A 14,011-nucleotide genomic window follows, 5' to 3' on the forward strand; every position below is an offset into this window, starting at 1 on the left:
GATATGGGAGAAATTAAGGGGAAGATTGGGGGATGGACATGATCAAAATATATTGTATGTATGTACAAAATTCTCAAATAATTAATAAGAAATATATTTTTTAAAAGAAGTGAAGGTTCAACTTCATTTCTTTGCTGGACAGCCATATTTTTGGATTGTCAGTCTCTTCTGTAAGGGCTTAAAATGCCCACTTTTATGAATTCTAAACCTCCTCAGAGATTTCATTCTGTTTCTGAAGTGAACTACACATCCGTCACCATTCCTCTGTTCATGCCAAGCTATTTCAGAGAAAGAGGGGCAGGTGAAATTGAGAATTTTTATTTTTTTGCTTATAGAAAGAGTTCCTAGATTGAAAACAAAATTACATTTTAGAAAGAGATTTAATTTTATTTGTATGGGTGTTTTGCCTGTGTGTATGTCTACGCACCATATGTGTGCCATGCTTGGTGCCCGATGATGATGCCAGAAGATTCTGTTGGATGCCCTGGGACAGGAGTTACATCCCACTTTGAGCTGCTACATGGATGCTGAGGATTGAACTCAGGTCCTCTGGAAGAGCAGCAGCTCTCTTAACTCCTGAACCAACTCTCCAGTCCACAATAATACTACTTTTAAAATTCGTTGGCCAAACTCTAAATCATGCTTAAGATCCCCTTGTGCATTACTATTCTATAAAAACAAGTATTGAAACAGCTATGCTTATTTATAGAAATAGAAATACATCATTGGCTAGATTTATGTTAATCAATTACTTGATTCATCTTAATTGGCCAATTATAATCATTGGCTTGCTTCCAATTCCCCCACTAGACTTAAAAGCTAGTGTTGCTGAGCATTTATTTATTAGAAACCATTATTGGGCTAGGAACCTTACATTGGTAGTTTTTAAATTTGAGAATCACTTGAAAGGCTTGTAAAATGCAAATCACTGTCATTTACCTTTCTGAGTCAAGAAGTCAGGAATGGAAGCTGAGACTTGTCCTTTCTAAGTTGATATACCAGTGATTCACTTTACTTTCTTTATTAAACATTTAGCACTAGTCTCACTATATTCCTATTTGTGAGCTCATGGTTTTAAGACATTAGAAATTGGACAAATTCCTTGTTTTTAAAAGTTAAACTGAAGCTGGAAAACTCACACTTGCCTGTAATCATGTCACATGAGAGCCAGGGCAGGAAGATTGAGAATGCCGAGCAAGCCTGAGTTACATAGCAAAAGAAAATAGCAATTAGTTAACATGAAATGGCGAAGTGGAAATAATGGCACCCAGAGACTTTGACATAAGGGAATAGGTGCCTCTCACTTGCCTTTGACTTAGTTCCTTTAGCTTTTACTTTCATCATTAAAATGCAATTTTTCTGTTGTACAGGCTAAAGAAACTTTGTGAGCTATATGCCAAAGTTCTGAACTCTCAAGAAGCTCTGGAGGTAAGGCTGTTTCCTAGCCTGTTTCCAATGGGGAGAGGCCTGTTCTTTTCCTGAGAGCATTTTCAGGAACAGGTTTGTGTCAGTCGGACCCTCCAGCTCATCTTTCCCAGTAGACTCACAGAAGGGTCTGTACACGTAGAGCTGGTACATAAATGGTTCCATAAAGTGTGAGGGAGCCCTGGCTGTGTGGGTAATGAGGCAAGGAACCTGTGATATCCTCTAGGTTTAGGTAGGGCTTCTTTTGTCCCTAAATTCAGAGCTGTTCCCAGAGGAGGCTTTTGGGTGACAGCAGTTTGTAACTAAAGTTTCCAGCATTGTATGAAGTAGTTGAATGGAGAACCTCACTTAATGAGAAAAGCAGTTGATTTTGTATTTTCTAAAAGGTGATCAGTTTTCATTTAAGAAAGTCTCTTCTAAAAAGGATATTGATGATTAATTTCTGATGCTTCTGTCCTCGTGTGTTTTTATACAAAGAAAGTAGTTGCTTCATTGTGGCTTTGATATTTGTTGTGTGGAAGGAAGAAATTCCTTGGAGGAAGGTGAAATAAAAGAGAAAACCCAATCTTTCTTCTGATTGGCTGCAAAGAGAAGGATGGTTAGGAAGCAACAGCCACCCTCAGATGTCAGCATGATAGTGAGAATACCAAAAGAGGCTTAGGACCATTCACTACTTAGGCAGGACCTCACACTTTGTAAATAGGATGCCTTAAATGACTATGCAAAGTCAACTACATGATTGCATTTAAAAAACAAAAAAAACAGTTTTCAAAGTCGAGTTTTAAATATTTTGCTATATCAATTTTCTATTTTCAAAGTGATGCTTTATAATCAACTTTCTGGTTAGGTTATTCTTTGTTAGTTTCTCCCACCCCCAGGTAGAATTGAACTTAGGGTGTTGACATGCTAGGCATGGAATCTATCACTGAGCTCTATCTCTGGCCTCTATTTTTATAAGGAGTTCAAATTTTGTAAAACTCTCAGCTAATATATAGCCTGTTAATGGCTAAAAGACATTTTGCAGACCAATGGTTGTTTTACAAGTTCCACCATCCCACCATAGTGAATACATACTATGAAAATTGTTCTGCTTTCAGCAAAGATCACTGCCACCAAAACATGAAACTCACTATTGTTTTTCATAAATACACACTTCTGCTTTTTATCTTGGTCAACCATCCTTGTAAACTATATCATTTTAAAACTTTCTCAAAACCATTAAACACAAAAAGCTTTCTGATAGGTAAAAAGAAAGTGAAAATTGAAGTAGTTAATTATTGTTATAAGCCGTGTACAGGAATAGTGGTGAATTTCCGTAATCCCAGTACTTGGAAGGTAGAGGCAGAAGAGGAGGATCAAGAATCTTAGGCCAGCTTATACCACATGACAAGACTTTATCTCAAAAAATAAAATAAATTTTAAGACATGCATGTGCCAAATGGGAACACTTTCTAAGGTCTGAAATTATCACAACTTTATTATTTTAAAACATTTACCTGCCCAAAGACCATTATTTCAAAACATCAGAATAATATGATCCTATTTCAGAAGTACAGTCAGCCCTCTATATGTATAGGTTCTGCAAAATATTTGAAAAAAAAAATCGCCCATGTGCTAAAAATTCAGTGTGATAAGTATTTGTATGGCAATTATATTGTGCACAGGTTACATGCAAACACTACAGCACTTTCTACAGAAGGCTTGAGTGTATCTAGGAAGCAGGAAGGCTTGAAAGATCAGCCCTTCCGATTCTAAGAGACAGCTGCAATTTGTTCTGTACAATGAAGTCTACTAGCATGTGCTTGATAAACAATAGACAAGACCTGTTTTTGCCTCCCTCTCAAGCTTTTGTCGCTCTTCCTTACAGCCAGTCCATTATGAAGAGAAGAACTGGTGTGAGGAGCAGTACTCCGGGGGCTGCTACACAACCTACTTCCCTCCTGGCATCATGACCCAGTATGGAAGGTACTGCCCAATCACTGCACCAATGCATACAGGCTGGCACACATTCAAACAAGCCAGGCTTAATAAATAAAAGTGTACTGAGCTGTAAACTGAAAGTCCTGCAGTTGAAGCCAAGCTCTAACTAAATTACCATGTTTCTTCCTGGTTTTTGCTTTCTTGTCAATACCAGAAAGAATATCCCCAATTTCCTTTGAAGCTCACAAAGGAAGCCACTGTACTGCACCATTTTTGCTGTTTCCATTCTTCACTCTAGAAACACAAATTCAATCAATATAACCAGAGAAAGCTGACACATAAGGAGCACTTTAGATAGCCAGAGGGTTTGTTCAGACTGGCAGTACAGTGTCCTAATACTGAGTCTAGAACTCAATAAACTTCCCCAAGCACCCTTCTGTTGTTGGTTGTTTTACTCTTTACTCTTTTACTCTTTGCTCTTTTAAGGGGCCAACCACCCAGCTCCCAAACAAATCACACACGGAGTCTTATTATTACGTATAAATGCCCAGCCTTGGCTTGGCTTGTTTCTAAACAGCTTTTCTTTCTTTCTTTCTTTCTTTCTTTCTTTCTTTCTTTCTTTCTTTCTTTCTTTCTTTTTTTGTGTGTATGAGAATAGATTTCCTTGCGGGTTTTTATTTATTTTTTTTGAGTGTTTTTTTTCTGTTTTTTTTTAATTTTACAATACCATTCAGTTCTACATAATAGCCACAGATTCCCTTGTTCTCTCCCTTCCTGCCCCTCCCCTTCCCCCCAGCCACCCCCCATTCCCACCTCCTCCAGATCAAGGTCTCCCCCAAGGACTGGGATCAACCTGATAGACTCAGTCCAGGCAGGTCCAGTCCCCTCCTCCCAGATTGAGCCAAGCGTCCCTGCATAAGTCCCAGGTTTCAAACAGCTAATTCATGCAACGAGTAAACAGCTTTTCTTAACTTAAATTATCCCATCTACCTTTTGCCTCTGGGGTTTTTCTTTGTCTTACTTCTATAAATCTTACTTTCACTCTTATTCCATGGCTGGCTCTGTGGCTGTGTGGCTGGCCTCTTCTTTTCTCACTCCTTCTCTCCCTGTTCTCTTGCTCCCCCTTGATCTCCTCCCAGATTTCTCTATTTATTCTCTCTGCCTGGCAACCCCACCTATCCTCTCTCCTGCCTCACTATTATTAGACCATCAGGTGTTTCAGACAGGCAAAGTAACACAGCTTCACAGAGTTAAACAAATGCAATATAAAAGAATGCAACATATCTTTGCATCATTAAACAAATGTTTCACAGCTTAAACAAATGTAACACATCTTAAAATAATATTCTACAATACCCTTCTGTGTCAATGTGGGCATGGTTCTGTAAACTCAGAATCAATTCTAGACCAGGCAGGAAAGGGCTTGGGTTCCTACTCTCTTCCTACCAATCACCTATTTAGTCATTTATTGTTGGAGTTTACTTTTCTTAGCACATAGATGAAAAACATAAGATAATGTGATCATTACCTGAGTTATTCTTCTTTTTTAAAGATTTATTTATTAATTAATTTATTTATTTATTATGTATACAGTGTTCTGCCTGCATGTATGCCTGCAGGCCAGAAGAGGGAACTAGATCTCATTGCAGATGGTTGTGAGCCACCATGTGGTTGCTGGGAATTGAACTCAGGACCTCTGGAAGAACAGCCAGTGCTCTTAACCTCTGAGCCATCTCTGAGTTATTCTTTAGCAACTTTATTCTGTTTATAACATATGATATAACTCACCCACTCAGAGTTCACAGGCTTTTAGCAGTCACAGCATTGTGCATCTGAGTATGAGTCACTGGTGCTGAGTTCGACGCATTTGATGACAATAACAAGGTGTGAATTAATGACCATTACTTTGACTATCTAGTAACTCTAAACTAAATCAGGAAAGAGAATGAAAGGGTGTTGAGAGTACAGCACAGAGTGTTAGTGAAAGAAAGCAACCGATCAAATTCTCCATGAGAACCAGTGCAAGAAGTGTTAAAACTGGCTTAGCAGAAGATGATTAATGACTTTGGAGCTCATGCTCCTTATCTGCCTGTAGACACCAAAATAGAATTCAGAGAAAATTTCCAGGGAAAATGGTACTGTCAATAAACTTCTGAGTTATTAGGTTAGTTTTCAGATATGCTGAGTGTAGACTAAGTCACAAGTAATTGTTTCATTCAGTGTATACTGGATAAGTGCTAACCATTTGCTGACCACTTCTAAAAGTGTCAGTATCACTACTTCCTTGCTAAGGAGTTGACAGTGTTGGAGGCAGTGGGGGGGAGCAGAGGAAGGATAGAACATAAGAAATTAAAGTACTAAAGCACTCGTGCCAGTGATTTAAGATATTCTAGGGACTCAGGGAATTGCAATTTTACCTTACCTGGTGAAATGTGCAGTGGCTTCATGTCAGGCTATGGAGGCAGAAGAAGCCTCCTGGGGAATGCAAGTCTAGGTAGAATGTTATGGAAATAGCGATTGTTTAGAATCCTGCTCGTTCTTATGAGGTCTTGGACAAAGCTAAGTGTGACAGGGCTGTAGGTGATAGTGATGACAGAATGACAAGAATCAGGGATGGGGAAGTGGCTCAACAGTTAAGAGCACTTACTGCTTTTGCAGAGGTCTTGAGTTCTGTTGCCAGCACCTACATCAGGTGTCTCACAACACCCTGTAACTCTAGCTCCAGGGATCTTTGGACCTCTGTGTGCACCTCCATTCACATACACATAATTAAAATTTTTTTAAATCAAATAAAATGTCAAGGATCAAACTAGAAAGACTTGTAGAATCCTTTGTGTCCTGTGACATTTTAGAGGTTATAAAACTTTATCTTTTAACCACTACATTTATTTGGGTTTGAGGTTTGTTTTAAATCCAAAGTGTAGTGTAATTTGATATCTGACCACTGAATGCTGAGCTGTATGCTCAGTTCCATAGAATATCAGGAAAATGCCTGTGGGAGTGAGGAGAGTGAAGAATGCTTAATTTATCAGGACTTGTACTGAATGTGAGAAGCAAGATAAATTCCACCACATTAGACACTAGTGATAACATAGTAAGGCCTTTCCTCTTTGTCCTTTCTCATGGATGTGTATCAGATTTCATATCATAATACAGAAACTAAGGCACAGCACAACTTAAGAACATAACGCCCAGCTCAAGGAGAGACTGTATCACAGGATATCCCTGACCCTGCAGGGCCATGACACCTGGAACAGTGCAATGAGTATTGTTGTTAGGGCCCTAGATGCATTCAACAAAAGTGTTCTGCTTCCAGCTAGAAGAGAGAGGACAAAATTGGCAGACCAACTTTAGTAAAGAACTGAAGACATGTTTCTTAAGAAACTTCTGTTGCAGATATTATACATGAAAAGTGGATTGGAGCAAATATTCAGTAAGACACATAATTCATGAAGAATATATGTGGAGGTCTCCTTTATAATACTCTCTCCTGTTGTTGGTTGTTTTTATTTTCACTCTTTGACTCTTTTGGGCGCCTGCCACACAGCTCCCAAATAAAACACACAGAGACTTATTCTTTCTTATGAATGCCTGGCCTTAGCTTGGCTTGTTTCTAGCCAGATTTTCTTACCTTATCCCATCTACCTTTTTCCTCTGGGCTTTTACCTTTCTCTTACTTCTGTATATCTTACTTTCACTCTTATCCCATGGCTGGCTGGATGGCTGGGTGGCTGGCCCCTAGCATCCTCCTTTCCTTGTTCTTGCTCCCTCTTTTCTCCCTCCTCCCTTCTCTCAGATTTCTCTTGCCATTTATTCTCACTGCCCGCCAGCTCTGCCTACCCTTTCTCCTGCCTTGCTATTGGCTGCTCAGCTCTTTATTAGACCATCTGGTGTTTTAGGCAGACAAAGTAGCACAGCTTCACAGACTTAAACAAATGCAACATAAACCCATCTTAAAACAATATTCCACAGCATCTCTCCTCCATCCTTATTGAATACACTATCTGCTCACTTACCTTCTCATCTAGAGGAAAGATGACACCCCATTCCCCCGCAAAGGAAGACAATTTCCACACAGCCATTGGGCAGAAACTGTCTCTCTGTTTAATCCTTGCTGTTTACATTTTTCACATGCAGTTGTTAGATTGACTAGTTCTCTACATTTTAGTCTTCCAATCTTTAACTAAAGTTTGGCCATAGCACTCCCTACCAGTTCTCCAACTGGCAATTCCTTCTGTTATAAAAGATGAGCATCTGCTGAAATGCCTCATAGCTTAAACAACATGGAGAGGGTAAATTTATCTTCTGTCCCTGGAAACCCTAACTGAATGCCCTTAGGCTCCCAATAATTACAGTTGACTCCATGTGTTTTAATAATTTTATAGTATCTTTCCTTAGATCCCCCTGCCTTTTGCATGGCTATGATAAATGCTGGTAAAGGAAAACATAACAGTTCAAGTAAAACTATTAAATTTTCCGATAAGAGGCCATGAAGCATACTATATTATATGGGTTAGCTTTTTTCAGGGGGACCAAATACTTGATAAAATAACTTGTTTTTTCTCATGATTTAGAGGTATCAATCTATCATGGTATGGACAGCATGTTAGAACAGCTCACATTGTAACAGGAAGGATACAGAGCAGAACAGTAACAGGAAGGGAACAGAGTGATATATATCACCCAATGACACACTCTCAATGATGTATTTTCTCTAATAGGCCCCATCTTCCAAAGTTCTACCACCTTGCAATAGTCTGTTCTCTTTGTTAATCCATCAATGGAGATCAAATCTTCCCTGGAAACTCTTGTAGACATGCCAAAAAGGGACAAGTGTTAATGAACATAAGCATTGTTCTCAACTTTGGATATCCCTTTTCTGATCATGGCAGCCTGAGATAGGATGAAAATGGCTCTGGATGGTACTTCGTTTATGGTGTCTTTGTAAGCATGATAATGGACTTTCCTTCTTATAGCCTCAGTGCTTGTGACCTTTCCATATCTTTGCTTAGGATGTGAGCACGCTGGAAGCTGTGATAGTAATATATTAAGTAACACAGAGATGATATAAATAGAGAGGTTGACATCTGATAGATCACTGTATCTCTTGCTGAGTCACTGCACATTTCTCTGAGCCTGTTTATTTATGTGTAATGTGAGATGTTAACTAATAGTCTGTCATGGAGTTCTTGAAAAGATTAGAAAGAAAATAGAATATAGTACAGAGATGATGTGTAGCAAAGTAACCAAGACTGTTAGAGTTGTTTGATCACTTGGCTTCAAGTACTATGCTCCTTTTTGTCTGTAGTCTAGAGAAAAGCACTTCATCATTGTTGTTGGTTAGGGTCTAGGAAGAGACACTGCAGCAAGCAGTAGACAGGTTAGATATCAGACTGTATCCTTAGGATTGACACCTATGGAAGGGAGAGGAAGGAAGCAAGAGTGGGTGGAAGAACAAGCCAGCTGATGATGCAGTTTCAACAAAGGTGCCATCTGACCCCATGAAGCATTCTGGAAGTAGAATGGTCCTTCCAAGTGCTCTCAGGTTAGAGTTTGGGGCTTGCATCTTTAAAGGCTTATTTATATGTCAGTCACTGAAGGTAGTTGGTATTGGAAGGAGTCATGAGGTAGTTTTCTCAGTGGAAATAGTCACCTCCAATCAGAATACCACCTTCTGGAAGAACTTCCACCAACCAATAAGTCCTTCATTCTTAGTGGAGCAGCAGTGTCTAACACAGTCTACCTCTGCATCCTCCTCTGGGAAATGTGGATAATAATAGTATTGGGGTTGTGGTAAGGAGTAATGAACTTTGAAGAGCCAGTGTCCAACAAATTTTAATTTGAAGTTTGATGCACTAGTTCCGAAACCTAGTAAATAGTAGTTAATGAATCCATAAGGCTCACTTATTTCTTCAGTTTCATTATTGGAAGTCATCTTAAAAATCACTAGACTATCCCTTTAAGAGATCGATATCAGCTGGGGATGTGGTCCAGTAGTGGAGCACATGCAGAGCATACATAAGGCCTTGGGCTCCATCCTGTATCGTACAAAAACAAAACTGGTTACTATAAAACAGATGAGGAGGGCAAAGCTTGGTAAGAAGAAACTGTCAAGTTTAATGGTAGAATAACTAGGTAAGAAATTAGAAACATATGTCACCTTCCTCATGTAAAGGGAACCATATGTGACTGGACTTATTCGGACCCTCACTTTATAAAGATAATCAAATACATACTTAGTCCCCATTGATGTCAGATCCTTTCCCTCTTATCTCTTGGTACAGGAGTGTGTGAACTTCAGCTTTTGTTCCACTTTGCCCATGATAGAGATAATACAATAGCCAGAGGCACCCGAGGAACCTTATTCCACTTTGCCAGTGTCCTCCTAGAAGTTTCTAACCTGAAGAAGCCAACTGGCCTTGGTCCTCAGGAGAGAACTCATTTCTGGCTGTATGCAATGACATTTACTGCTTTGCTTTTGTTCCCAGGGTTCTACGCCAACCAGTGGGCAGGATTTTCTTCGCAGGCACTGAGACTGCCACACACTGGAGCGGCTACATGGAAGGAGCTGTGGAGGCTGGGGAGAGAGCTGCCAGAGAGGTAGGGCCCAGGGTCATTGGCAGTGGGGGAGGAACACAAAAGCTTGATAAAATGTTCAAAGATGCCTGAGATCTTGGCAGTATCCCCACACACACCATATTCTTCATCTAAAGAACCGGGAAACCATTATAAACATTATAAATCAGTTTTAGGGAAAAGAAACACCTTAAGCAAACAAAATGATGAGAGCATCTAATATTTTACTTGAAGTAGGAGTCAGAACTCAGCTGTACTTAAGAGATATGGGGAGGAGAGATGGTTCAGCAGTTAAGAGTGCTTCCTAGTCTTCAAGAGGACCTGAGTTTGATTCCCAACATGCATGTTAGGAGGCTCACAACCACCTTTGACTTCATTTTCAATGGATACAATACCATCTTCAGAACTCAGAGGACATCTGCACATCAGAGCCACACGTGTACACAATTACAAATACAAAGGATCTTTCAAAATAGAAGGTGTGGAAAGGTGGCACCACAGTTAAGAGCGCTCACTGCTCTGGCAGAAGCTTTTCCCAGCGCTCACATTAGTTCTAGGGGATCTGATCCCCTCTTTTGAACTTCAAAGCTTCCTCAAGCACCTGACACACTTACATACACTCAGCAAGCACATGTGCAGATACATTTTTAAAAATGTTAAATAAAAACTGTCACCTAAGTCTGATGTTATAGAATCCAAAATATTTCTATTAGGATTCAAAATTCATGTTTATTCCTTTTTGGCAAGTCTTCTAGTCTCATTCCCATTAAGACATGTTCATAAGTACTAAAAGTTATGGTGAAACTAATGGTTGAGACCTTTTATACCATAAATAAAAGATCTTCGGGAGCCTTTCTAAAGGTCAAGTGGATTGCTCTGCCCTTTGCCTTGACGTTGTTGATGGATATCCCAAGAGGCATCCACTTGGTTCTTTTTAAAGAATAAAAGAAAGATACTATCTGCTTTGCTATTTGCCAAGGTAATCTTTCATTTCAGATTCTGCATGCCATTGGGAAGATTCCAGAAGATGAAATTTGGCAGCCAGAACCAGAGTCTGTGGTAAGCTGTATTTCACAAATTTATATGTCTTTACTCTAAGAATGATTGTTCCCATGAACACACTTGCATATATGCACATTCCTTTTCCTAATGATTCAATATATAGATATCTAAGTAAATCACATGACTTAGGAGGTCACAGATTTAGATTAACTTTGACAAATTTTTAGTGCTACATCTCTTGCAGATTAATAGGAAAAACATGTTTTTTATGGTAAGGAACTATTTCCCAGAAAACTCTAGACACATTAAGAAGTAAATGGGGGCTGGGGCATCGCACAGAGGCAGAATGTTTGCTTAGCAGGTGTAAGATCCTGGGTTTGATCTCTAGCAAGACAAGAAACAAAGAAAAGAAACAGAAGGGAAGAAAAGACAAAAAATAACCCCTCAAAATAAGAACTCAATCATAAGAGCTTCAATGTCTATTGAATGATCTGACTTAATGAGTCTCAACAAGAGGTAGGAAAAGAACGTAGAAAAAAGAGGTAGGAAAAAAGTTTATTATCCTCTCCAGAGGTAAAGGGGTGGAACAAAATGGAGCACATTTGAACTCATTTCAATTACAATTCCTTTTGTAATAAAACCATAGAAAATTTTTCTGACTCACAGGAAGGATACATAGAGTTGTAGAGAATGGGAATCCATAAGGTCAGTTATTCCTCTATCCTTTTAAGCCTGACGCCATAAAGCATAGCCCCGACATTCCAAAATTATGTCCTAGTGCTTCTGCTAGAAGGGGAAAAATCATTCATCTTCCTCCACAAATATTTACGATGTACATGGGCTATTGTGATCTAAGAATGACAGTGCTTTCAGATGGGAAGACAGGAAATAACCCCAAAGTACAACTCTGACACAGGATATGCTGAGAGAAAATATGAAAAGTAGATCCATCTCAGCCTAGGGGGTGCAGAAAGACTAGCAAAGTAGCATAAAGGGCCAGATGAAGAAGAGGGGGCAAGCCACAGGGATTGCCATGGTTTATACTTCAGAAGTTGGAATAAGTGGGTTACTCTAAAAAAAAAAAAAAAAAAAAAAAAAAAAAAAAAAAAAAAAAAAAAAAAAAAAACCTCTGAAAGAAACAGTTTCTGGAATGACATGCATAAACCTGTACTGACACAAATGTTCTCTGAACCCAGGATGTCCCTGCACGACCCATTACCAGCACCTTCCTGGAGAGACACTTGCCTTCTGTGCCAGGCCTGCTAAAGCTGCTTGGATTTACCACCATCTTTTCCGCAACAGCTCTTGGTTTCCTGGCTTACAAAAGGGGCCTGCTTGTGCGTTTCTAAAGATGGCCCTTACACATCCACAGTCTTCTCATTCTGTATGGCATGACGGCTTTGGGAAAGGGTTATTATAAAATCTCACAAAGACACAGAGAATATGGAGTGAGAAAGCACAGTAACTTGTTTTCCATTTTGTCTGCTTGTTAGCACCCCATTTCCAACTTTTCTGCCCTCTGAATTTTTAGAGCAGACAGGCTTGCTCAAGCTCCTTGCTTACAATTTAACTAGCCATGCACAGTTTTTTCAAAACCCTGTGGCTTTGTGCTTTTCTTTCTTTCTGTGTCTTATGTCCTCACCTGTTCAAGTTCTTTGCAGTTGTACTTACAATCCTGTCTTGTTATAATTGGAAGATATTAAATACCATCTGGAGCTCATTTTCTCCTTTAGAGTTAAAGAAACCAAATGCACCAGAGGTGAAACTTAATCACACAAGGCCTACGGTAAACCCCTGGTATTTGGGTGACTGGAATGCAAGTTGATGCTTTTCCCACCTCCAAAGATGTATTCCCTAATCATCCTCCACCTTATGCCATAGTCACTGGTGGTTGTTCCTATGTGAATTTACTCTGTATTAATTGATATTGTGCTACTCGTAGATATCCTTTATTCTTGCTGTTTTGTGAAGTATTGCCAACTGATTTTTATTTTTCTTGAGAGTGGAAGTCTTATCTTGGTTGTTCTTTTGTATCTTCCATTACTCTCCATTCATAGATTAAGACACACTTAGGTAATTAAAAATAAAGCTGCTTGACCATATGTTTGCTGTTTCTTCTTTTGGGGCAATGACTTTCAAGGTTTTGATAAGGCAAATCAAGGGTCAGTATTATACATATAATTGTGGCATGAAAGCAATTAGTGAGAACTTTCTGAGAGCCTAGATGTTACATTCATTTTGATGGTGAGATCCATCATGGACTCACATGTATGGTAAATGATTTAAAACTGTTCAGTAAGGATTCTGTAAGACACATCTTCTTGCTCTTATCTCCAGCCAAAGTCTGTCAAAATAATAGACACTAACATAAAATGCATAACCTATTAAAATAATTATAATACTTCAGTTGACCTTTCATATTTCATGTCAGTGTGGTGCCCTTTAATAGGTAAACCCATTAATTGCAAACTATAATGTCACAGACCATTAAGTCCTATATAAACTACTTTTTAAATGAGATCATTTTGAAGAGCTCATCCTTCTTGACTCCCAAGATTAATAAATAATACTAGAGTTTCTGAACCTACAGTGACATTCATGTGCATAGATTTATGGAAACTTTAGAAATTAAATGAGGAAAATAAAGAACCTATTAAGAATTTATATCTCTTTTGGGTTTTCTAAATCTGTGTAAAGTGTACTGCTAGGGTTAGAGTAGTTGCTCGGTGGTGGGACATTCAAGCAGCATCCCACAGCCCTGGGTTTCATCCTAAGCACAAACAAAACAAACTACTAGAGGGAAACAGAAATCGGAGGCTGAGTGAAAATCAGAGATTTTATTAGTCCTCAGTACTCATTAGTCATTTCAATTACTGCAGTTGCACTATGCTTTGTGACTTAAACTGTAGGATTATTTTCTTATTTAAGAAAAATGGGTAGCTGGCCTTGGTGGCTTACACCTAAGATCCCAGCACATGGAAAATTTAAGATTCAAGGCCTGCCTAGGTGTAGAGAAAACCTATTTTAAAATAAATAATAGAGGACTAGGAGTGTATCCTAGTTGGCAGAGTGCTTGATTAGCATATGC

At 39.0% G+C, this 14,011-nt stretch overlaps 1 protein-coding gene across 1 annotated transcript in view; it reads left to right on the forward strand.

The window, feature by feature from the left end:
- Maob (monoamine oxidase B) overlaps positions 1 to 13,025 on the forward strand; it is a 105,549-nt gene extending 92,524 nt beyond the window's left edge. Inside the window, exons 11-15 of the mRNA XM_028875898.1 lie at positions 1,371 to 1,428; positions 3,293 to 3,390; positions 9,834 to 9,945; positions 10,918 to 10,980; positions 12,120 to 13,025. Of these exons, the coding sequence (XP_028731731.1) occupies positions 1,371 to 1,428; positions 3,293 to 3,390; positions 9,834 to 9,945; positions 10,918 to 10,980; positions 12,120 to 12,272 (484 nt within the window). The 3' untranslated portion in view covers positions 12,273 to 13,025. The remainder of the gene's footprint in view (positions 1 to 1,370; positions 1,429 to 3,292; positions 3,391 to 9,833; positions 9,946 to 10,917; positions 10,981 to 12,119) is intronic.
- The last annotated feature ends 986 nt before the right edge of the window (positions 13,026 to 14,011 follow it).

This window comes from Peromyscus leucopus, chromosome X (assembly GCF_004664715.2).
Source record: "Peromyscus leucopus breed LL Stock chromosome X, UCI_PerLeu_2.1, whole genome shotgun sequence".
Lineage (NCBI taxonomy): Eukaryota > Metazoa > Chordata > Mammalia > Rodentia > Cricetidae > Peromyscus > Peromyscus leucopus.